The sequence below is a fragment of the Sander lucioperca genome, chromosome 4, assembly GCF_008315115.2.
Source record: "Sander lucioperca isolate FBNREF2018 chromosome 4, SLUC_FBN_1.2, whole genome shotgun sequence".
Lineage (NCBI taxonomy): Eukaryota > Metazoa > Chordata > Actinopteri > Perciformes > Percidae > Sander > Sander lucioperca.
Genome location: NC_050176.1, coordinates 18779274 through 18804656, shown reverse-complemented (window position 1 = coordinate 18804656; position 25383 = coordinate 18779274). Strand labels below are relative to the sequence as shown.

The window sequence follows — 25383 nt, the reverse complement described above, 5'->3', positions numbered from 1 at the left end:
TGCAGCCATCCCATTGGACTGAATGGACAGGTCCACACAGGCTCTCTCAACATCAGCAGTACACAAGGACTTTAAACCAGTCTGTGTGTCTGTCAGTTTGTCCCGCCATCTCTACAGTGTCTCGCTTCACTCTCCCTCTCCTCACTGTGGTCTTTGTTTTTCTATTCCCGTACCATTTTAAAGGAAGAATCCACCCAAAACATCATAATGCTGTTTAATGATTTGTCATTCTTTTTTCATATGTCTAACATAAATCATAGTCAAGATGTTTACAGTACAGCTACAATGGAGCTTAATAGCTGAATATGTATTGTCTATCTAAAACATCATGGTGGTGTCTGCCGCTGTGGTTGGGATCATAGGCACACCCCGGTGTTAACAAACTACATCGCTATTTAGTATATATGTGTCCACATGCCCGACTTTGATTTAAAGTATGGATGACACAGTAATGCTAACTAATATACCTATATATGTAAATAAAACATGGTGTAGTATAGTTTTAGTTATTATTACTATGAAGTCATTATTGCAATACCTGATGGTAAAGATGGGGTGGTATGTCAGTTGTTCATCACAAGTGGATTGGTTTTAGCCGCATCATGTGTCATGGCAGAAAATAGACAGCAACGTTGTGGCACCAAAGACTGAAAGAAATGCAACAAAAGTTGAAGTTTTTGCCAAAAGGTACTTGGTATAAACTTTGAAGCTCTTTCAGTTAATTAGGCTGCAGAAAAGGTGTCCGGCAAAAACACTGCTGAGAATGAAAAGATTGCCGGCCAAGGGCTGCAAACTTATGCAACTAAGACCACCGCGCTGTTTATCTAAGGAAATCATAGTACGTCATCTCCCATACTGAAAGCAAAAGGCAAAGTAAGGAAAAGTAGGAACATTGACAGAAAAGTTGTCCCATGTAACAGTTTAAGGGAACCAGAGGGTGGATTTTTCCTCATTTGTTGTTCTCATCTCTCTCTATCCGTGCCTAGTTGCTTCTCAGTCGTCCTCTTCAGTGTTTGTTGAGCTGTTATTGTGTCTCAGATATGTTGTCTGCTGTCCGTCATTCTCCTGTTTCTTCACTCTCGTGTTGTCCCTCATTCGTGTCTTCCATGTCGTCTCTGTCCTTCTGACGCTCTCCCTTTATCCTTCCAGGAAGAGATGAGACCTTGACTTATCAAGCTCTCCCTATTTGGTCAATCCTCGTCGATTGTCACCAAGTTGCTCTAACCAAGACCCATTCTCTCCAGTCTGTGTGTTCATGAATCTATCTGTTTGCCTGTCTGTCTGTCTGCCGTGGTGGTTGGTGGGATGTTGAGTGGAGGTTCCTGTGACCAGTGGCTCCGTATGTAATCAGTCAACCCTGGGGGACTGTTCATTAATACATATGCCACTGCTGTAACATACTCCATTGAAGCCGGTGTCTGTGTTAGGTGTGTGGTGTTCATGTTTTTGCCACAATCCGTCTAAATAATGTACCAGGAGTTTTCTCAATAGATCTAGCCAGTGCCAAACCAGACTGTCGTGAGCCATTTAACTCTGTGACACAGGAAATGACCCCTGGACAGGAATAGACCAAGAAAAGCAGCATTTTTAAAGTTGTGGTTCTTTGATCATTAATGTCACATGTTAAATGAGGAAATAGAAGGCTTTCAGTTGATATACTATACCCTCTGGCAGCCATATTAGAGGGCTAAATGTCTAAACAAACAACTTGAACAATGGAAGTCAACAATCATGGTGAATTTCTGAGCTGTTTTGACCAGAAATTGATATTTCATACAATCATAACAGCAGCCAAATTGTTTTTGTGCTTACATAATGTCTGCTTTTTAGCTGTTGGCATGTCGTGCACACATGTTATTAGCACACTAGCTATCTTATTCAGTAGAAGTAAGCGTTCCGTGTGGCTTTGTTCTTTTACTATATAATGATATAATGATATAACATTAACTTGTCAGTTTTGGGCATGCTTTCTGACAGGAAGTATGATCACGAATTGGCTAACGATAGTTTAATGTCAAAAGAATCCACATTTGGTAATAAATCTATCCCATCAGACAAAATTGCTGAGAATCTTTGGCCTACTTAGAAGATCTACACCCACATCACACCAGTCCTGTGCAGATATCTGCACCTCCATGACTCCTCCAACGATAGATACACTTGTTATTACAGATTTAGGAAGCAACTGCAACTGCAAAGCCTCTGTTACTATCTTCACCAGCCAAATAACTAGTGTTTCTAAAGATCGGTTTGACTGGTAAAACTAGATGTATCTTTAAAATGAGTTGTACCCGGACTAGCTTCCTGTCCAGCAGATCAGCCTGATGTGTCAGAGGAGGTTTGGACGTGAATCCGTTTCTGAACCGGCCTCCATCCATCTGCACTCATTTAGCATTTAGCCTTTAGCATCCAGGCTGACGAGGGACATGACAAAGGCTGTAGCAGTCATGAACCGTCGCCTTTAAGCCACTCCAGAGAGGACTCCATTTACCCAGGATCCCCTGGGAGGAAAGCTGCCTGACCTCTGACCTGATGGAAGCAAAACTTGTTTCTTTGAATGCAACTAGTTCAGGTTCAGATGTCCACTTCCCACAAAATGGCATATTACTCGTAGATGAAGGATCACAAACATTGTCATACAATGATTTTTTTAAGTAAAATGTCTTGATGATGTGTTTCATGGGTATGATAATCTGTGATTTAAGAGCAATCTTATCTCATATGCCTAAGGTAGAAGTTCTCCTCTGACACAGATCTGAGATCAGCTTTCCATCCCTGAACATCAGCCCAAACTGATATAAAGGAAAAAAAGTCAAACAGCCTTTAAGTCAGCAGTGTTTAAAGGCTTGTTCAGTGTGGTTAGCAGATCCCAGATCAGTAGTCTGGCAAGGAACTTTACCTTGGATACCCACAGCCATGTGTTTGCCGATGGCGCCCTCGTGTGGGTGCATGCTGCGAGTGCATCCTGTGTTTGTGTCCTGTGTCTGCCCCCCTGAGTGTGCCTGATGCAAGCCTGCAGGCCATGTTGTGTATCTCACACAGAACCGAACACCATTAATGTTTCAGCGCATGGAGCCGCCCTCTGAGGGAGGGGGCACGGACGGCCAGGGGGGTCAAGGCCTCAACAGTCTCCCCAGCACCCAGCCAGATAACCCAAACAGCATGTGAGTAGACTGGGCAGAGGCAGGAACCTATATTCTGTGTAATGCACCGAAACACATGAGACAGCAGGAAACTATGCTTGCACACAAATACATATTTCCTATAGTTATCTATGCATGTATAATGTAAAGTATACGTACACGTAATAATTCAAATATTTGCCTCTTGGTCAGAATTCTCTTGCTTATCGTCAAGAGCAATCATTCTTAAATGGGACATAATGTATCGGGAAAGTAAATTGGCAAAGAAATGTTACATGTGCACTAGCTCAACCTCCGGACCTCAGCTGCAGAATTTCATACAGTTATGGCGTTTTTAGATTTTGTAGACACAGTGGTTTGTGTGGTGCACGAAACTCGTGTGTCTCAGGCTGAATATTTAGTTTGATTTCTTGTAAAAAAAAATCCACAACATTTCTCTTGAACTTATGGAATTAACCTCCCTGATCATCGGCCCTTTTTCGCCTGTCAATATTTGTCAACATAGTGAACGTGATGCAGTGCAAAATTATTTAAATGATAATATTTAAGATGAAACTGTGGTGTATAACTACACCAGAGGTTGGTGTCACAAAATAATAAATACAGTCAGGAGGTGAAGACGTTTTTTTTTCAAATTAAAGAAAAAACGTTTGCTGTAAATACATAGATTTCAAGTTCACATCTAAATGAAAAGATGAACTGAAGATAAAAATGACTCCAACTCTCAAACATACAGTACACTACATTATAGTACATACACACTAATTTGTCTTCTTATTCTATCTTTCTTGGCTTTGGGTTACAATGTCTTTCTTTTTGTGTTTGCCTATGTGTGTCTGTGTGCTTCTCTGTTGTCCATTTCAAAGTTTTGTGTGAGCATCAGTTATATGGGCGAAAAAAAATAATACAATACTCGAGAAACAGTACATTTTTTGCATTAAATCAGCTACTTGATTGAATACTGGTCGACTGTGATTTGCTTTAGTTCCCTGATTTGTAATCCCCTAACTTGTGTGTATGTGTGGGTGCCAGACCTCCCGAGGGTGGCATGACTGAGAGCCAATCGTGGGTGACAGCCAAAGCCCAGGAAATGTTCCAAAAGACGGGTAACTGGAGCCCCGACAGACCCTACCCCGACAATCCTCACGACAACCGTCACAACCCCCAGGTATGATGAGCACAAACACATATGTCCGCACCATGGTAATATGCCAATTCAAGCCCAACCAGTTGTCCGCACACACAGGCAGTTTGTCTCTAACCACGCCGGTTACATTCTAGCTGTTGCAATACGAATAGATCTCAATACTAATATGAATTTGGCAAGAGTCACAGCTTAAATGCAAAAGCACAGCCGTTCTACGGGGTGGAAAAAACGCAGATTAAAGCCAGTGTTCTAAGACGAGTGACTGAGTGCAAAGTAAAAACCCATTATTCTGTGCCTCTTCAGGTAGGTATTTTATTTCAATTAATCTTTTCTGATTCATATCTAACCTGGATGGATGGGCGTTTCAGGGGTAAAAGACAAGCAATCAGAATCCATGGGGCATAATGTGTTTCTAATTGGAGTCTTTCATGATAAAAATCTTGAGGAATTGTCAGACTTAAATCCACTTTCCTGTCTCTGATATGAATTGATTTGACCCACAACTGCAGAGGAATGTAGGAGCTCCACCTTAACACCCTGTTTAAGGGTGCTTGCTGTGAAAAAGACTGAGAACTAATTAGTCATACTCCGTCATCCAGAGTTGAAATCTTTTCAGAATCTTAAGTGCTGGATGTTGCTGCTATTACTCCAGCATACATGACTGTAGTGTCTCTCTTTACTTTGAGCTCTTCTCTTTTTTTTCTCTTTCGTCATCCTTCTGCTCGAAGTCTACATCTCCCGTATTCTCTGATTTTTCCTGTTCACTCTTCAACCTCCTCTTGAGTCAATGGCTAGGAGTTGGTAGATGTGTTTTGTGATGTACATCTTCTCCTCCTCACTGCCCCTTACTTCCACTTGTCTGTTGGGGATGTCCCTAGCCCCCAGACCCTCATCTCTCTCTTCAATCTTATGACTAGTGCACAGAGATGTACTGTGCCATTTTTTGGAAAGAAAAAGGCTGAGATTTGAAAAATTATATTTCCTGCCCTCCAATTTGGATTCTTGAGTTGGCAGATTCATGCAAGAAAGGTCCCAGTCATCCTAAATAATTTCATTCAATGCATTATACATTAACCTGCTATCTGACGATGTTTACTGTATATGGTTTTAAAGTTGAAAAACTGCCATAATCCAATCCAGTGGTTTGCAATCTTTTTCAATAAAGTACCCCCTTTTTGCAGCTAAGTACCCCCTGACCAGCACAAAACATTTGTGGTAGAAAAAAATGCCTGTATAAAGAGGCCCAATACAGCGCTGCGCCATCAGGGTCTGATTCACTAAACAACATTGTAACTGAAAAACACTTAAATGCTACATTTTTAAATGTTTAGAACCCATCACTGAATTAATTCATTATTATAGTATAAATATTTCAGGAATTATTCATAACTGATGCTTTTTTTTATAAACATTTAAAAAGAATCTCACGTACCCCCTGCAGTACTCCAAAGTACCCCTAGGGGTACGCGTACACCCATTTTAGAAACACCGATCTAATCAATACCCACCTCATTTAAATGTTGTGTCATTTTTTTAGTTGTAGTTTGTTTATAGTAGTAGCTTGATTGCTGTCCCCATGGGGGGATTAGGCAGCAGAAATCACATAGCATCTTTGGCAGCAAAAGACAAGAAAACAAAACAACACTGAACACAATTTCAGACATGTATACATATATCACTACACATACAGTAACAAGGACCAAGGCACTTATACATAGACCGGCTGAAAAAAAACAAAAAGAAATCCCAAAAAAACTTGTGACTGTACAGGACAATCATTCATTAAAGGTCCTATGACATGCTGCTTTTTGGATGCTTTTATATAGACCTTAGTGGTCCCCTAATACTGTATCTGAAGTCTCTTTTATATAGACCTTAGTGGTCCCCTAATACTGTATCTGAAGTCTCTTTTATATAGGCCTTAGTGGTCCCCTAATACTGTATCTGAAGTCTCTTTTATATAGACCTTAGTGGTCCCCTAATACTGTATCTGAAGTCTCTTTTATATAGGCCTTAGTGGTCCCCTAATACTGTATCTGAAGTATCTTTCCCGAAATTCAGCCTTGGTGCAGAATTACAGCCATAAGAGCCAGTCCCACAATGAGCTTTCCTTAGTATGTGCCATTTCTGTGTCTGTAGCTTTAAATGCTATTGAGGAGGAGAGAGGGGGGGGGCAAGGTGGAGGGTGGGGGTGTGGCCTTGACCAACTGCCACTTTGCTTGTTTGCAAGCCATGATGTCTCTCTCTTTCTCATGGGCGGGCCAAATTCTCTGGGCGGACAAAGCAGAGAAAGGGGCGTTAACCTTCCTCCTTGTGACGTAATAAGGATAAGGAGCAAGATTCCAGATCGGCCCATCTGAGCTTTCATTTTCTCAAAGGCAGAGCAGGATACCCAGGGCTCGGTTTACATCTATCACCATTTCTAGCCACTGGGGGACCATAGACAGGCTGGGGGAACTCACATTAATGTTAAAAAAGTGAAATTTTCATGCCATGGGACATTTAATAAAGTTGATGTCCTGTGGAACAAACAAAACAACTCGGATGTGTGGTTTGTGAACTGAGGAGCACAGTATCGTCGTCCAGAAGGCAATAGTTTAAACGAAGAGGCAAGGGGCTACACAACACACACAACAACAAAAGGTTGCAACAGTTCATTTATGCAACAAAAAGCTGCATAAATGAAGACATAATTTAAGCCTTTTTATGCCTGAAATTGAAAAGAAATACAATAAACGTTCTTGGTACATTATTAAGTTTGCTTCATGTCCCTACCACCTCAGTTAGCGCCTCCCTCGTTTAGTGGATGACAACTCCAACCCCCAACCCCCCACCCCACCCCCCCTGCCCGAGTCCCCTCCCTCAGCAGACGGTGGTCACGCCCTCTGTCGTTGTGTTTTACAGACGGTAGAGATGAGGGAGATGGGGCGGGACGGGTACTCCGACACTGAGCCCTATCACCCAATGGATGGGCATGGGCGGACCCTCTCCATGCCCCGCCTCTCGGCAGACAACCAAGTGAGCACCTTCATCCCACCATCACCACCACCATCCTCATCATTCCCCATTACTATGCCTGGTAGCAGTGAGGACAGTTGAAGTGAATTGAAAAAAAGTTTCTCCTTGCATCCTTAACAGAGCAGAGAACTGAGCCTCAAATGAACCAAACCCTTCTTTTTTTTTAAACAAATATATACAGATATGATTTTTTTTTTTTTTAGGACATATCTATTGATTTGTTTTGCCTTTTTTCTGTGTTTACATTTTTACATTTAAACAAATCAACTACCTTATATGAGCTTTCTTTTTTCTCTCTCTTTTTTATTTTAATCTTAAGTCATAATTTATTCATATAATACATAATAATATCTTAGTAAATAATTGAAAGTGCTTTTATGTGGTTTTTTTTGTTAATCATGGCTCTAATTCTCTGCATGGGAAACATGGTTCACTTCCTACAAAATGTTTTGACAGGATGCAAAGAAGCAGTGAGACATTTTTGCAAATTCACCTCCCTGTCTAGTCTTCCTGTTTGTCTTCCCCTCCCTCCCATCCTGCCTCCATCCCTCCACCCTCACTCTAAAAACCCTCCACTCATCCAGCGGCCGACCCACCGCCGCTCAGCTCCAAAACAGCTCCTCTCTCGGCAGTACATGCTAACACCGGAGCAGAAAGCAAAACGGGTCGGAGTGCTGGATAAGTGTTCTAGATATGTATACAAATATATATCTAGAAATACATATCTAGAAGACCTACAGTATATGTATAAAATATCTTGTCGCTTCCAACCTTATCCTGTTCCCTAACCCATTTCCATTATATCCTTGGTGTGTCTGTCCTGTGTAAACTGTGGCCAGAGTTAGTATCTCTCTTCAGCAATGAAAATGAGAAAATACAAGACTCATTAAGTGTGATGCGTTAAAATGATTTGAAACGGATACAACCACATGAAAAAGAAGAAAAAAAATAACTGTAGGCTGCCATTCCATTGCCTTTGGAAATCATTTTATGGTACATTAAGCCTTTAGATACTACAACTTCTTGGATGTGTGAGAGACAGAGGGGTGTTGTAGAAGTTACTATAGAGGTTTTATGGTTAGATCCCAGTTCAATCCTTTTCCAGACGTTTATTAACTACAAAATGACTAAGAGAGAACAAAACAAATTTAGGGGCCCTATCTTGCACCCGGCGCAGTTGTCAATTTCCCGTCCAGTGCCCACGTCGTTTTAAATAGCAAGTGCACCTGCGCCCATCTGTGCGCCCATGGGCGTGCTGGTCTAATAGGGGGGTGTGTTCAAGGAGCATTCTTGGCGTATTGCTATCTTGAGGCAGCGGAAAGTGATCGTGCCATTGACCAACAAAAACCTGGTCTAAAGTCAACAACGCAGCATTTCATTGTTATTTTAACAGCGCATTAGTGAAATGCGCCTAGGCTTGTGCACAGCACGTGCACACTATGCTTGTTACACACACAGGGATGCGCAGCAGCACACAAAAAAAATAAATATATATCACAATGTGAAATACTATTATGATATGATCGCGCTTTCACTTCACGGACTAGCAGATCAGTTTCTTCTCCTGAAAATTTCTCCTTCCTGCTTAGCAAATCCGCCATCATAATAGCAATGCGCCAAAGTACAAACATGCCTGGCTTTTAAAGGGAATGGGAGAAGACATTCTGATTGGTTTATTGCATGTTACGCCCAAAACACACCTGATCAATTAAGACATGGACCCTTTTTTTAGTCTAAAGCAAAAGTGCACACCCTAAACGCACCTGCACCAGGCGCTTCACGCCGTGCACTTAGATCGTTAAAATCAGCTTTTACATATTCTGCAATTTAAGTTGAGATCAGGCAGGGACAGATAGGTGCAAACCTGTAAAATCCTAATTACACACAGACTTTTAAATCTGATCTCATGAATTTCTTCCAGCAGGTTTGGTGGCTTTAGACTTCGAGAGGGCACTTAATAACAATCTCTGGTTAACCTTAATAGGAAATGTCCTTATGTCCTTATATCTGATTAGGGTTATATCTGTGTTACAGGTCTAAAATAGAAAATATGGTGGATGATACAGGGACATTGCCAGTCCAACTGTCCACTTCTCACAGCCTGTGGGCGAATTGTTTCAAAAAACCTGCTCACATAGAGCAGATCTGTGTGCCCTCAGATCGTGGGTTGCACATTGATTACTGCTCAACTTTGTTTTGGTCATGAATTTGTGTTGAAATTTACATCTGTGATGTTCAGAAGATATTTTCCATGTAGGACTTTACCATGAAGCCTCTGGCTGCAGTTGCACACACACACACACACACACACACACACTCACACACCCATTCATTCCATACTCCCACATGTCACTGCATCCAGTCATGTTGCTCTCACTTTGGTATTCTGGTTACTCCATGGAGTGTTTTTGTATGAGCATTCAGAGGATGAGATAGGAGAGCGTATAAGAGAAGTGTGATGTGCACACATACACAGAGGAGTGTGACAAGAGTAGAGAACGTGTCCATTTCTAATTATTCTTCTAGTGTTTAAAGTGTTTAATTCTTGCTTTTTGTCCCTTAAAATATACTGTATATAAAACAGGATACAGTTCCTACACTGTTTATATGAAGCAGATGTAAATACCCTCAAATCAAAGCTGACGGTTAGCGCTTTACACTCATACTGCAGTTATTGTCTCATTTTAAATCCAATATGCCGGAGCTTAGAGCCGACACAACAAAAACACGTTTCACTCTCTAAATACCCTCAGAGTGCAATTCAGCTGTGAATGCACTCTTTGTATACTTGTCTTTTCAAATGGAGAGAGTGGACAATCTGTTCTCTCTTAACTTCTCTTTATATTTTGGGCAGGCTCCACTCATTTGGACACAGTCCATGCTCATTAAAACAAGCACTACCTGGTCCAGGTTTGGTGCCTGTAGTTTTGAACACTGTTAATCCTCTGGTAATAGTCCTGGAACATACATTACAAGTCGTGGTGTTAATATTATTAGATAGTAGCTGAACATAAATAAAGGTAGACTGCAGTGGGAGTGTAGAACAACGTGTGTGTGTGTGTGTGTGTGTGTGTGTGTGTGTGTGTGTGTGTGTGTGTGTGTGTGTGTGTGTGTGTGTGTGTGTGTGTGTGTGTGTGTGTGTGTGTGTTGCATGTACAGTATATGTGTGTCTTAACACTGTTACTTACTGCCTTCTAACACTGCTCTGCCTTACAGAGAGCTCATGCTGTTTCGGTAAGTGTGTGTGTGTGTGTGTGTGTGTGTGTGTGTGTGTGTGTGTGTGTGTGTGTGTGTGTGTGTGTGTGTGTGTGTGCGTGTGTGGACATGCATCTTATATTGTCCTCTGTCCTCTGCAAGTGATATTGTCCTCTGTCCTCTCCCGCTCACTAGCACACCCACCTGGCTCTTATATGTGTGCACTGGCCTTCTTTAAATGAACTGGGTTCTGTCTCTTTCTCCTCTCTCTGTCCCCCCTTCACCGCTTATTTTTGGACATGTTTTCCTCCTTTTAACCTCTGTACTGTCTATTTCATCATTTTCCTTTCCTTTTTACATATCCTGCCTCCCTCTCCTTCTATTTTCCTCTCCCCTCCCTTCCAAAACTTTATCTACTCAAATTAATCTCATTATCCCCCCCCTCTCCTCCTCATATCTCTGTCGTTGTTTCTCATTCCTTTTATCTATTTATTCATTTCTGTCTGCCTTTATTCTCTTTCGGTCCTGGCGGCTATGTTGGGCCTATGCTCTGTGTGTGTGTGTGTGTATGTGTGTGTGTGTGTGTGTGTGTGTGTGTGTGTGTGTGTGTGTGTGTGTGTGTGTGTGTGTGTGTGTGTGTGTTTGCACGTGTGCGCGTGTATGCGCGTGTGTGTGTGTGTGTGTGTGTGCTACACTGCTCTGCTTTACGTATCATCTCTGTGTTTGCCTGCTCTGCAGCGGAGGAGACACAGGCCTCGCGGAAATAACCTCAGTGTATGTACCTCTATCTCTCTCTGTCTCTCTCTCCCTTCCCTATTGATTCTTCTGTCAATCATTTTTCAAACTGGATCTGCACCAAAATATAGTTTGCTGGTTGTTTTGCCCCCAGGGAGGCACCATATGGGGGGTGTTGAACTGCAGTAGGACATTCAGTTTAAAGTTAATATCTTCTGGGTTTTCATTCAATTAAACCCCATTTTTGATACTATTTATGCTCTGCATTTTTTTTCCTCAATAGCCATTTAAGATATTTGTATTCTATAATTGTCAGGAGAAAAGTCTTGAGTCAGAGATTTTGGGGGGGGGGGGCAATGGGTGGGGTTAGCAATTTCCTCAGCAGTCAGTCACAGTTCCTATGAGCTCAGGTTTTGTAAAAACATTTCTCTCTGTATTTTCAGTCTTAACTCTTCTCCTGTGCACGTCCACAATACTCATAACCAGTGTTGGATGTACAGTATAGTAACACACACAGGACACAAAGCGCCTGAGACAATCCATGCACACTCGAGTGCAGTAGTTGGTTGGGGTTACACGGCACATCCAGTATGTGTCCTTACTAAAGGCAATAAATGAGCTTGCTATCAAATTTTAGGTGGTGCCTTGTCACAATTATTTAGGGAGACAAATGTTCATATTATATACAGTATGTTCTCTCTTTTTCCCTGGGATCAAGTATTTGCATAATACAGTTTTGACAGTCACATGAAACAGCTCGGAAGTGAGTTCACTGTGCTTTTCTGCACCTAAAAAGAGACATCATCTGAGTTGTGGTGATGCAGTGAACACCACCCACGTGGTATGCCAAGCTCTTTGAATCAACTGTGGCCTAATTGTCACGATTCAGATCTACTTTGATCACCTCTCCCTTTTTCTGTATATCCTTTTCTTCTCTGAGCTGTCCCCTAGTCTCTCTCTTTCTTTCTCTCTTACCCGTGTCTGCTCGTGTTGAGGTCGCTCTGCTCTCCATTGTTTGTTCTCTGTGATGAGTTTCCCTGGAGTTCTGCTTGTATGCAGCGTGTGCGTGTGCGTGCGCGTGCATGCGTGTGTGTGTGTGTGTGTGTGTGTGTGTGTGTGTGTGTGTGTGTGTGTGTGTGTGTGTGTGTGTGTGTGTGCGTGTGTGTTTGTGGTCCTCTGTGTGTGTTACATGTGCGTTGTAGTCGGTTGCATCGTTGCAGACCGGGTCAACAGTGTATGACATAAGCATGGACTGGCCTGATGTGTGACTGTTGGCCCGTACGGGGGATTGGCAGTGTGCTGGCATGTCATTAGTCATGCATGACGTGGCAGAGCTGAGTTTCGCAGTGGATGTAATGGGGAGGGAGCAGTGTACCAATGAGGGAAAGGCTGTTATTCAAAAGCCTGAAAGGTGGAGTGAACGTTGGACAGAGACAGAGTGGCTGCGTCATGTTCAGCACTTGTGTCTCACTTTAGTTGCATGACGTCATTGTTTGGAACTTTTTCAGCACATCATTTGTTACAACTAGGGGTGTAATGTAAAAATTGAATTCAGCCAACAGCTTGTTTATACACACTAGTCACCGGTTGATAATGTTACTGTGATATGTCTTTTATGAATGTAAGAACAATTCCATCCCAAAATAAGACATATACATCTACAGTAAACAGTGACTGGAAAAGTAGTGCAAAGAGACACAGCTGTGTGCCTCTAAAACCAGAATTATGAGTAATGATATAAGTATTAACGTTAGTTGAAGTAGTAGTACTAACAGTAATAATATGACATCCTTCTTTTAACATTTTAACTTGTTTAAATTGCCTGTTCTTGCTTTTAACTTGTTTTCATTTCTTCAGTTACTCATGCACTTCATTTCTTGTATAAAAGGTGCTATATAATTACGTTTTATTTAAAATAAATGTAACAAAAAGACTGAAATGCTATGTGGAAGTCACACAGCTGCATGAAAACACTGACAATCCAAGTATTCACTGATCATTTTGACAAAATGTAGTGTTTTGAAATGTTATTACATCCCTAGTTCCAACCCATGGAACAGTGAGGCTCATTATCATGACATAAATATTGAAAAGAAACGTGTCATTCCAAAATAGACGCCCAGAAAATGTGGAAAGTAACACATCCTTTTCAAGTGTGTGTGTGTGCGTGTGTGTGCGTGTGTGCGCGCATGTGTGTAAGTGTATTAAGTGTAGTACTGTGCTGCCGGCTATCCAAAGGGCGTGCATGGCTTGTGTTAGGCTGCTCGGAGAGTGTACAGACCGCTGTCTGTGTGGAGTACAGCTCCTCTCAGGACGGTGAATCCTCCTTGTGTTTGTCTGGGTCTTTGTTCCAGCCTGCTGCTTTACAGACTGACATGTGCTTTATCATCAGGGTGATGTGAACCTTTCCGGTGTGGGGTGTTCAGAGTGTGAGCAGGATCCTGTCCTGGTCACAAGAGCCTGAGCATGAACCCAGCAAGAGAATCAAGACTGGTTACAAAATACATTATGTATTACTGGAGCTAGTTCCTTTGTATGCTTTGCTGTACATCTCTGTTTACCTGACATGTTATCTGATGCAAACACACAGCCACAAACAGATTAAAAATGATTCCAGCAAGTTTGCACATTACATTTTTATGTCTTTACACACATAGTAGCCTACTAGACAGTTTCATATAGATTTATAAATAGTCCTAATAAACAGGACAGGACGTTACTGTAACTTTTTGAAAGGCCAACACTTTGCCTTTGATTTAACTGATATGATTTGAACATACACACCCTTACGTTAAAATATTTTTGCAATACAACAGTCAATCCTTTTTTTCCTGATTTTCCTGTCGGGTTCTTGCAGAGCATTTTGACCAGACTCAAGGGTTATGGAATGTCAGTTTACCTTATCCACGTGGCTGCCATATTTGATTTATGTCATGCTGTTGTACATGGTGTTGGGAAACCTATATGAGACGTAAATGACCGAGACAAGCAGTCTTTGGACAAAATATATATTTAATTATGTCTAAATATTTTTTTTCTGATGAGCAGAATAGGAGAGGAAATAATTACAAATATCTTAATAAATGCAAGTAGAAAGTGGAGAAAGATAATGTTGATCCATTAGTTAAAATGATGCCAGATGTTTTCTACTAATCCGTTATTACAAGTGTCTATAGTGTTGGTAATGCAGTAATGTGCTTCATGAATGTGTCACTTTATGTGTTAAAACCAGTAAAAATTTGGTAGGATTTACACTGAGATTTTTGTTATTTTCTTTTTTGAATGAAAAAAAAAAACTATTATTTTGAATATTACCAAAAAATGTGAGGAAAAATAAGAGTAATTTCAGGGTCTTTGTCTAATCATCGCTTCTCTAACCAGCATCGAACACCTGATGTTCTTTGCTGGTCTGATGACTACTAATACAGTACTAACTTTGAAAAAGAGGGGGAAACAAGGCTTTCCAACCTGACTATGATCTATCTGAAATATGGCTGCCATTTGCCGGTGCATGTGAGGCATGGTTTCTATGGCCCTCCTTCATGCTTGCTCTCTGTCTCTCTGCCCCTTTCTTCTCTTCCTGTCAGTTCCCTGTTTATCTCGTCTGTTTCATTCCTCCATGTTTTGGTGAAGAAGCATGGTATTACATGTGCTTGTCAAAGGCTTAGTAGTTAGGGATTTCAGGTGCTATGGGTCAAGCTATTAGAATGCAAACACTGTAAGCCAATATATGATTCAAGATGGGTCAAATAGTACTTGTTTCAGATCAGATGGGTACACCACCCTGCTCTTTGACCCAAGTCAGATATTGTCATTCTATATCCACATATACACACAGGAATGCACAATCTGACAGACATTCAACCACAGCGCTCTAGTAGTGTCGTACACTCCTTAAAAGTCAGCAAAGTGAGTGTTGAGTGTCGTCCTTCTCAGAGCTGAGGATGGACTTCACCAGTCAGGATGCACTAAATCTCACTTCTTTTCTTCTTCTCTCTTTCTTTCTCTCTCCTCCACTATTTTTTTTTATCTCTTTTCTCCTCATCTTATCACATCCTCTCCTACCGTATGTTGTCCCTTTCTGTCTGTCCCCTCTCCCTTTCTGTATCTCCCTCTCCGCGCTCTCCCTCGTCCTCACAGACCATCACCGACACCAGTCCGATGCGCCGCTCCACCTCCAGCCTGGTCCACGGGCGTACAGGCCGAGGCGTGAGGCTGGACGACTACTCCCTGGAGAGGGTGGTGTCTGAAGAGGGGAGACACGGAGGAGGACGCAGGCACAGGGACAGGAGTCACGGGGCCTCACAGCGCTCCCTGACCAGATACACTGACGCTGACACGGGTGAGTCACTCATAGTAGACATCTATATACTACCTTTAAGGCCTACCTAACATCTGACAAACATCTGCACATCTAAAGGTTTACAGCTGTAAATGCCATCATGTGTCTCCAATGCTCAACTTACTTACTGTAGGAGTACTTACTCTTTTGGCGTAGCTCTTGAACAGATATTTGGTTTGGCTGTAGGGTAATGTCTGTCTGTCTGTTAAAGGTTCCACATAATGCTCATTTTCAGGTTCATACTTGTATTTTGGGTTTCTACTAAAAACATGTTTTCATGCTTTAATGTTCAAAAAAATCTCTTTTTTCTCATACTGTCTGTCTGAATATACCTGTCTTCACCCTCTGTCTGAAATGCTCCGTTTTAGCGCCTGTCTCTTTAAGCCCTCTCAAGCCCCCAGACTCAATATTTCAACAGTGAAATCTGGAATAACTACAGTGTTGTAGGGATTACTATGAAGGTCAAATTTAGGGTTAGGTTTGGGTTAAAACGAGGTAAAATAAAGGTTAAGGTTAGGAAAGATATATCCGGATAGTATAAAACCAAAAGAAATTAAAAGATAAAATACTAAGAGGTTGTGAATAGCATAGGAGATGCCTTGTCCAAGGTTTAAAAATAATTTAAACAAATAAAAAAATTAAATAAAAGGCTGGATGAAGGAGGGGCTCGGTTGGGGTCAGGCACTTAAAACTGGAATGCAACAATTTAAAACCAAGAGTATAAAATGGATAATAAAAGCTAGTAAAAATAAAATAGTTAAAATCTAAAAATTAAAACAGTGAGTTGGTCCCCAAGGCACTGGCAGGGGTTAGGTTTGGGTTAAAACGAATGGTAGGGTTAGAGTTAGGGTTAGGGTTCACGTGTCATGACGGTGTCATGTGTTCATGACAGTGTCATGTCACTCTTATGTAGATACCTTCAAGTAAAGTGTTACCCAATATTTTTGTGCAAGCCTTTTAGATGGCTTCAGGAAGAGTTTGTCCTTCAGACGTTTTCCTATAAGCCATTTTTGCCAGAGCACAGTCAGCGCAAGTTCCTGTTTAATTATTTCCCAAATCAGTGACTATAGGCAAAACCATTGACTGATATGAGATAAGTCCTTAAATAAATGAGAGTACACAGCAGGATTTCTGTTGAGAAGTTATGGAGACACTGGAGTTTAACACATGTATCTTAGCCACAATTTGAGATTTCCTAAAATTGACAATAAACACATACATAGACAACATAGACATCCAGTGATGATGTAACATTGTTGCAGTGTTGCTTTACAGTCAAGGGCAACTCAGTAGCAGTTGCTGAAACAATTAAGAGAAACCTGTGTATTTATTGAGCTAAGAGAGCAGAGTCGTTATCATATTCACTCAATTTGATGCGAGTCAAGCCTTGGCACAAAGAAGTCCTTGGAAAGAACATTGCCCACTTCATCACTAATTGCGAGTGCAAATTGCATGCTTCAGCTGTAAATAGAATGAAACAGGGCTGGCGCAGTTAAACTCTAAATCGTCTCTATAATTGGAGAGCTCTCTAATCTGATGGTGAGGACTCTCATCTGCTTCCTGCACCCAGTAGAGATGATGCTGTTTTAAATTAGTTTTCTTCGCTGTACATTTGACTGCCATGTTTAGTGGATTTTTGCAATTAATTTTTTTCCTTTAAAATCCGGTACTTGTTATTAACTTGTTTTCATTTTCTTTCAAAACACTTTTGACTTGCTTTTCCCTCATGAAAAGAACAATCTTTCATCCACTATAGTAATTTATGGGGGATATTGTAATCTTAATTGTATTGGTGATGTTGTAATCCTAATGTGTATGTCCACACCTCAGGTAGCTCAAATCTTGACAAAATAACAAGCGGTCTTGTTTTTGCCAATGTAAACTGAGACATATCCTTGCTAGGTCTGGGCACAGACCTCAGCACGACCACGCAGTCGGGCGACCTTCCTCCCAAGGAGCGTGAGCGGGACCGCGGCCGGACCAAGGACCGTCGTCACCATCATCACCACCATCACCATCACAGCTCCATGGACAAGGAGCGCTACGGCCCTGACAGACACGATTACTCCCACAGGCACCCCCACAACCGCCAATGGTCCCGCTCACCCAGCGATGGGCCTGACGGACGTGGACACAGACAGGTGGGCTCCACAGACACTGAGATTAATGCCAAAATTAGGGACAACCTCCCATTACTGTCTTTCCTGTTCTTTCTTCTTAATTTCCATATATGTAGATGACGTTATATAAAGGTTTTTACTCAACACAGGTTGGATAAAAAGCCAAATAGCCTTGAGGATGTTCTGTACGGTCATTGTGGATACTTCAGGGCTGACAGTGGTACTTAAACATCCTACCTAGTTACATTATACTCAATCCTGTAGTCACAGTAGGCTAGGCTTTCTTAGGTATTAGCCTATGTTTGAATCCCAGTATACCTGTTGCTCAGAGCTGAGCACAGAGGTGAATCATTCATTATATTATGAAGTGATCCTTAACCCCTGTATTTTGCATCCTCCACGACAACTGTTAAAACAGTTCACAGAAAGTCATACACCAACTTATGTATATCAATCTCTCTTTTTTGTGTTATGCTTTTTTCTTTATCACTGTTTCTCTCTCTGTCCATTTTTCTTCAATGTGACGTGTTGCTTCTTGATGTCAATTTGTTGCCTCATCACTATGTTTTTGAATGATTTTCAATGGTGTCTATCTATCTATCTATCTATCTATCTATCTATCTATCTATCTATCTATCTATCTATCTATCTCTCTATCTACCACCGCCACTCTATCTATTCTGGTCTCTGTTGTTGTTGTTGTGGTGCGTTTTGATTTTCCTTGTTTACATTTTGCTGTAGGGCAGTAGTTCGGTGAGCGGCAGCCCGGTCCCCTCCACCTCGGGGACCAGCACTCCGCGGAGAGGCCGTCGCCAGCTACCCCAGACCCCTGCTGTACCCCGACCACATGTCACCTACTCCCCCACTGTCCGCAAGCCCAGCTACGGCCCCCCAGGGCCGGGCCGTCTGCGCTCGCCCTCCCCCAGACACTTCTCCCCACCAGACCACGACAGAGGCTACCACCACCGACCCCCTTCACGCCAGGTTTCTCCCCACCACGGGGCCTCCCCGCCACGGCACGGTTCACCGCGCTCCCCTAGGCACCAGTCCCCGCGCTCGCCCCTCCACGGCTCACCCAGGTCCCCTCACCGAGGCCGCTGGAGCGGGCCTCCGCCTGGGGACAGCCTGGAGGGCGACGGACCCTTCTACGAGCGCGACTACGAGTACGAGCGGCACCATGAGCCCCCTGCCTACGAGCAAAGCCTCTCCCATGGCAACCCACACCCACATGGGGGAAATCCTCACCCACGCTCACCTAGGACTGCCCGCCACGGGCCCCCTCCGCCCCCTCACCCACATCCACGTAGGGTTCCCAATGGCTACCGCTCATCCTCACCTTCCCCACATCGGCGGGGGCCCCCTGGGGCACCCCCCCATCCACACCACCGCCCCCCCCATGCCCGAGGGCCCCGCAAGGGCCTGCATGAACCTTATAGTGAGACGGACGAGGATGACTGGTGCTAGCAACCACAGGAAGCGAGGGATAAGGGCAGGAGAGGAGAAGAATAGCAGCCTCCGGTGCTCTGGCCTTGGATATGTAGACTTTTTAATAAAGCAGAGTTGGTGAAAATGTTGAGGGGGGGTTGGACGCCCTCCAAACCCTCTACCTTTACCCCTCAGACTCTAAATGAGAGGAAGGGGAGGGGGGTGGAGGTGCTGCAAATAGCCTTTTACAGATTTTGTGTGAGACTGAAATCAGTGACAGAGCAGCACATGGATAAAATGAAAAAGAGACAGCCAAGACACCAAGGGGAAGGGCCAGGCACAGTTTACCTCTGCCTCGCTCCGTCTCAGAACTACACTTCCCAGAATTCTGTGCTTGACCAGCAAGGCCGGGCTGCAGGAGGAAAGAGCGAGGTGTGAGAACAAAAAAGCGAGGGAGGAGCATGTAAAATGGCCATGGATGATCGCAGTTTTCGAGGCCTAAAAGCACTTCTCCCAGTCATGTGATTGTTTTGGTTTCGTCAGATGTGTGCTATCTGTCGCTGGCCAGTCTGCTAATGTAAAAGCCTGAAAATTAGCTGGAACACAGAGTCCACTGCTTGGACTCTACTCCTCAAACAGATGTGTTTCAAGAAAAATGAATTAACAAAAAGCCAGGACCCCCTAACCCTTACATGCCAAGCTATGCCTCCAGAAAATCAAACTTGAACAATGAAGAACAAAATGAAACTTTACATGACAAACAATGAAAAGAAAAAAAGGGAGAACAACCACTTTATCTTTAACCTTTTTCCTTTCCAAGGGACAGAACCAGGAAGCTCCGCCTATACTGCAAAAACCAGCCAATCACAGCGCTGGCTGATATTTGATGAGTTTTATCATCTCTGTTTACTGTTAAAGACTCACCTAATGCTGACGGAACTGGTGTGACATCACTTCCTGTCCGGTGGTGGTGGTAGTTGAGGGGGGCGGGGCACATGTGGGCTCACTTCCTGTTCAAGTGGGCTATGGGGGGGGAGGGGGGAGGGGGAGGTCTCAGATAACTTGAGAAGGGAGTCGGACACTTCATCAAGCCCCTTCCTCCTTGGTTACTCGACCCGGTGCAAGGCGAGGGATGACCTGACAGGAAATGACAGCACGCGGTTGAATGGGGCGGAGGAGAGGAAAGGAGGGATGGGGAAAAAGACTAATTTCTTCAGTATTTCTTCTATCGATTACTTCTCCTTCTTGTTCTTCTTCGGACATTGGAGCTTGGTTCTTCTGTTGCATTCGCTCAGCCTCCTTTGATCTTTTTCGGAGTTTGATGGAAACCTGCATGATTGATTAAATACATACTAGAGAGGAAATCTAACTGGTGTGGGTGGGACCTGGGGGCTTTATAGGAAACTTTGCATTTAGGTTTACAAAAGAAGTTCTCTTCTATCAGACTCTCTCCCTCTCTGACATCTCGAATGGAATTTCCGTTTAGTTTTTACCCAAAACAGATTTTGACGGTCGGCTATTTAGTTTTTCTCCGTTTTCTGCCGATGCCGTTCAAAAGCTACGTTTCCACAACCTGTTTGAAGACAGGAAACACTGCAGGATCACATTTAAGTTTCCTGTTGTGCTTGTAAAAACAAGAGGGAGAAAGAGTGGAGAGAAGCGGACTTCTACCACACTTGATTTATTATTGTTAATGATGATAGTCTTATGAATAACGATATCAATGTCAATGCAAAATGACGACGACAATGATGATGATACTGATGATTGAATGATTGATTGATCGATGGAACTGTTGCTGTAGATTTGTTGTCATGTTATTTGGAGTTTAAGTATGCTATGTCCATCTTGTTTACATCCGTTATGTTTGAATCCCCCCGTTCAATGACGTTTACCGGGTTCCTGATGCCTTCCTGCAACGTTTCGGGGCAACGATGGCTTGGGAACATTCACTTAGCAGCGTTGCGTGTTGTAACGCAACTCTTAAGATAATCCCTCACTTCAGAATGGAGGTAGAGGTCAGGGGAGCTTCAGTACCTGACTTGCAATGATTTATTGGGTCAGTACTCTTGATAAGCCAACCCAAAGATCAAGAATTCATGTTCGGAGAGAGGGGTAGACCAAATCATTGAGAATGTGGACGAGTTTGTCTGCATTTTACACTGCAGAGTTTAACTGAAGTTAAAGTTCTACCGAGGTTGAATTCTTCCACTTTCAGCCTACGAATCTCAATCTTTTCCCTCTATCTGGCTCCGAAGTTTTGTAGTGCGATAGGTTGCTGGCAGTGACAGCACAGTATTGTTGGTACAGTGTTGGTGTCAGTATTAAGTGGTGTTGTTCTCTTTTTTGCCACCAGGGGGCAGTTATAAGCGCACATTATCCGCCCTGCCTTCCCTCTCTACAGGACAGCCTCCGGGCCACATCCTGTTTTCTAGACCTGGAGTGAAACCTCCACTTCTACCTGTCTCTTATATTATATATATAGATGAAGTCCAGTCCTAGTCAGGGAACACGGATGTAGCCTGAGAGACGCCATATCTGTCCGTTTGTTCGGCCCGTCCTTCTGTCTGCCTGTCTGTGCCAATGCTGACCCTCCCCCTCCAAACCCTTCTCTCAGGTCTGGATAACCAGAGAACAGTCACCAAAATCAACAATCCAATCAAATGAGGTTGTAGCAAAGTTGAAACCTCCTCTGCCAAAAGCCACTTCAGTATCCAATCAACCTCTCTTTCCTCATCTATCTTTTTCTGTCCATTTGCTTTGACGTCTGTTCTTTCAGCTTGCCAGAGAGCAACACAAAAAGCATTATAGGACAGAAACACTTAGTGTAGTATTTGCATCCTTATTGTTATGAGGGACAACAATTATTGAATATTCAATAACTCTAGGACAAGATGATAAAGTATAGATAAATATAGATGATAAACTACATATAAATCTAGATATAATATAGTAGATGTAGTTATAGATAACAGACAGAGTATAGAGTTTCAGAGATTTATTTATTTTGCATACCGTTCATGCTCATGACACGGTTAACGATCTAGCTACTCTTGAAACCTTTTACTGTTTTCTTCGCAGTCGCATAAGCCAGAAAACAAACCCCAGTCCACGTGTTTTGACTCTATGCAGACCTCATAAGCATCCTATCCCATCCATCCGTATTATTTCGGAGAAGAATCTGCAACGCTGTGGTACTGTAAAATAGATTATTGAAACAGGAGCACATGGATCTGAGAAATTGTGAAGATGGACCCCTTTCTTTCATGTACCTTTGTCGCTGTCCCTCTTCCACATGATCCCTTTTCCCTCCCCATCTTTCTCTCCTCTCCCGAAATGTGTTGCCTCCAGGCCTAGTAGTTGAGCATAGCGTAGTGAAGATGGGGATAGGGGGGTTTTGCTTTTGTTGTTGATTTGTTTGGTGGGAGTCAAAGGGCGCAAACCCGAAACCCCTCTGCCCACACCTCCCATCGAGTGAGGTTACGGCAGGTGGGGACGCTTCCCCAAAACCCCCTGCAGAGCCACAGTGCCTTCTGTATCAGAGTCACATTCATCACTCCCCATTCGCCTCGCCCTTAGCCGCTCCCGTCCGCCTCCCCTGTCCATTACCCTCTGTAGTAGTTGAGATCAACCACACTACGCCTTAAAATTTGAGTCCCACCGGCTCCCATGCTAGCATAGAAACAGGGAGAGCGGTGATTTTGAGACTGGGCCACGGTGAGCAAATAGCCAAGATGCTAGACTTGACGTAGGGAAATCAATATCACATCCGGTATGGGCTTGGTCACTTAAAAATCACATTCAAACATACACAGATTTTTGTAGTTGCCAGAAATCAAAATTGATTCACACAGTTTGAATCAAAACCTCATGGTTTTGACTTTCAAAGACTCCGATTGTCGTTGTAGATGTACCGGATGCTGATAGCAAGCTAGCTCGCTTGGCTTCACCTCGCTGTTAGGCGTGGCATTTTGTGTCCATCCCAGGAATGTCAAGGGTCCAGTTTCAGGCGGTGTAGTGAGAGGTTTACAGAGGTGCAAAGCGGTTTGCTTACTTCTCAGGTCCCTCTAGAGTTAGGTAGCTAGATAGTTAGACAACGTAGTGAAGAGTCAGCTACAAAACAACCAGGCCTCAGATTGAGTTATTGTATGGTTTTACCTGGCATGGCTTCAGACGTTGTAATGTAGACCCCCCCTGCCCCCCCTCCTCTCCTTTCACTAACCTACATTACACATTCTGACCCCTCACGTCCCCATCAGCAGCCTGCCGACGCACCAACACTAACATGCCGCCAAGCGTGTTAACAGACAGGCAGGAAAAAAAACACCTCCATTTTGGCTCCATGACACCACCCGCTTGTCCAGAATTGTAACAGCAGATCCAAAATGGCCGACACACAACACTGCCCCTGTGTGAAAGCATGTTGTGTGTGCTTTTCCAAGAACAAATCCCATTCTTTGGGGAAAAAAAAGGGAACATCTGATCTTTTTTTCTTTATTTGTTTTTGTTGTCTGGTTTTTTTTTAACGGGGTTTGGGGGGATTGCAAGGTTTTTGCTAAGTCATTGCTTCTCCATACATTTGCTATCAGTGTCTTCACCCCCGGCTTCTGTCACCCATCGGTCTTAAACTCCGACTAATAATTTTTTTCTTTTCTTCTTCGTTATGGGACGAAGGAAAAACTAAGAAAACGCACCAAACCATCCACTCAGCCGGCTGTGAAATTGTGTCAGTGGGTCAGTCGTGAGGCAACGCGTCGACAAAAACACGAATAAGGGCTCTCTTTAAAAAAATTAAAAAAAAACTACACAGTGGGTTTTAATGTACAGTAGTGCTGCCAAAAGTTGTGCTTATGTAGCTGAAGCCACGCTGTGGTCTCCCCTTTGTACAGCACTAGATGTGTGCATGCGTGTGTGTGTGTAGAGGGTCAAGAGCGAGGCGGGGAGGGAGGGGCGGGAGGGTCAAAAGGCAATGACAGAGATTTTATTGATGTAGGGGTCCTGTTGGGGGTTGAGGGAGGAGTTTTGGGGAGTGTGTGGGGGGGGGGCAGCAGAGGTTGTAGTGATGTTAACACAATTTCACAATGGCACTGGACCACTTTTCGGGCACATCCTCATGCTCAGAAGCTATTTTGTCACCTTCATCCCACCCACCCACGCCTTGTCCCACTGTGATGGGGGCGTGGCTACTGCTGCGACAGGGAGACATTCACTATGTGTTGGTGTCTGTGAGAGTGTGTACATGTGTGTGCAGTTGTTTTTAGTGGTTTGTGAGTGTGTGTAGGGCTGAAACTGATTATTTCCATTATTGATTAATCTGCCAATTTATTTTAAAGAATAATCTATGAATATATTTATATATTTTTTGTTGTTGTTGTTTTTGGACCACGGGTGTATATTAGTTGCTGAAGTAAACCCTGCACATTTGCATATTGGTTTCAAAATTGGCAGTAAGATAAGATTAAAAAAAAAGGAAAATTTTTGCACCCAAAATGGTCAATATACATAGCATTTTTTGTAATGTCAAAATTAAATTAAATTTAAGTAAAACTAGAAAAAAAAAAAAAATTAAATAAGGATGCTTAAATAAAAGTGCAGGTTATGGTTACTACAAAGTTACAAGCAATGAAAACACTGCACAGAAAGGTATGTCTATGTCACTATATTTCCATTCCATTAATGGATGCATTTAAACAGATAAATAACAATAAACATCACAAGTTCTAAATCAAATGACAAATAATTAAAAAATCCAAAGATATTTAATGATATCAAACAGAGAAAAGTAGTGAATCCCCTTGGAACCAGAGAATGTTTTTTTGTTTGTTTTTCCGGTAATGACTTAAACAATTATCAACTAGTGCTATTGTTTTGTTTTCCGTGGGCTGATTAATCAATAAATCGACTAATCGTTTTAGCACTAAGTGTGTGTGTTTGTGGGTCTAAGAGGAAGATATGTGAGTGAGTGGACTTGCATGTAATTGTCAGTTTGTTATTGTGTGTGCGGGCATGTGTGTGTGTGTGTGTGTGTGTGTGTGTGTGTGTGTGTGTGTGTGTGTGCGTGCGTGCGTGCGTGCGTGCACATGTCCTGACAACATCAGCTACAGTAGGTCACCCTCAGTGCCTTACACTGTACAGGACACGATGATTTCTCCTTCTGAGACAACCACAGCGCACATGTGAGATTTTAATGTCCTCGTCGCCACCTTCATCCCCCTCCCTTCCTTCCTTCCCTATCTCACCCACTCCTCACCTTCCTCT

At 42.9% G+C, this 25383-nt stretch overlaps 1 protein-coding gene across 23 annotated transcripts in view; it reads left to right on the top strand.

The window, feature by feature from the left end:
• Positions 1-23916, top strand: part of cacna1ab (calcium channel, voltage-dependent, P/Q type, alpha 1A subunit, b) — a 159255-nt gene extending 135339 nt beyond the window's left edge. For 11 of the 23 annotated variants that reach the window (XM_031288753.2, XM_031288750.2, XM_036000915.1 and 8 more), the window contains 8 exons: positions 3043-3164; positions 4176-4311; positions 7195-7308; positions 10525-10542; positions 11242-11277; positions 15379-15580; positions 17483-17721; positions 18442-23916. In XM_031288753.2, coding sequence (XP_031144613.1) covers positions 3043-3164; positions 4176-4311; positions 7195-7308; positions 10525-10542; positions 11242-11277; positions 15379-15580; positions 17483-17721; positions 18442-19164 — 1590 coding nt within the window. In that variant the 3' untranslated portion in view covers positions 19165-23916. The remainder of the gene's footprint in view (positions 1-3042; positions 3165-4175; positions 4312-7194; positions 7309-10524; positions 10543-11241; positions 11278-15378; positions 15581-17482; positions 17722-18441) is intronic. The other 12 variants (XM_031288760.2, XM_031288759.2, XM_031288764.2 and 9 more) reach the window with 10 other exon arrangements.
• The last annotated feature ends 1467 nt before the right edge of the window (positions 23917-25383 follow it).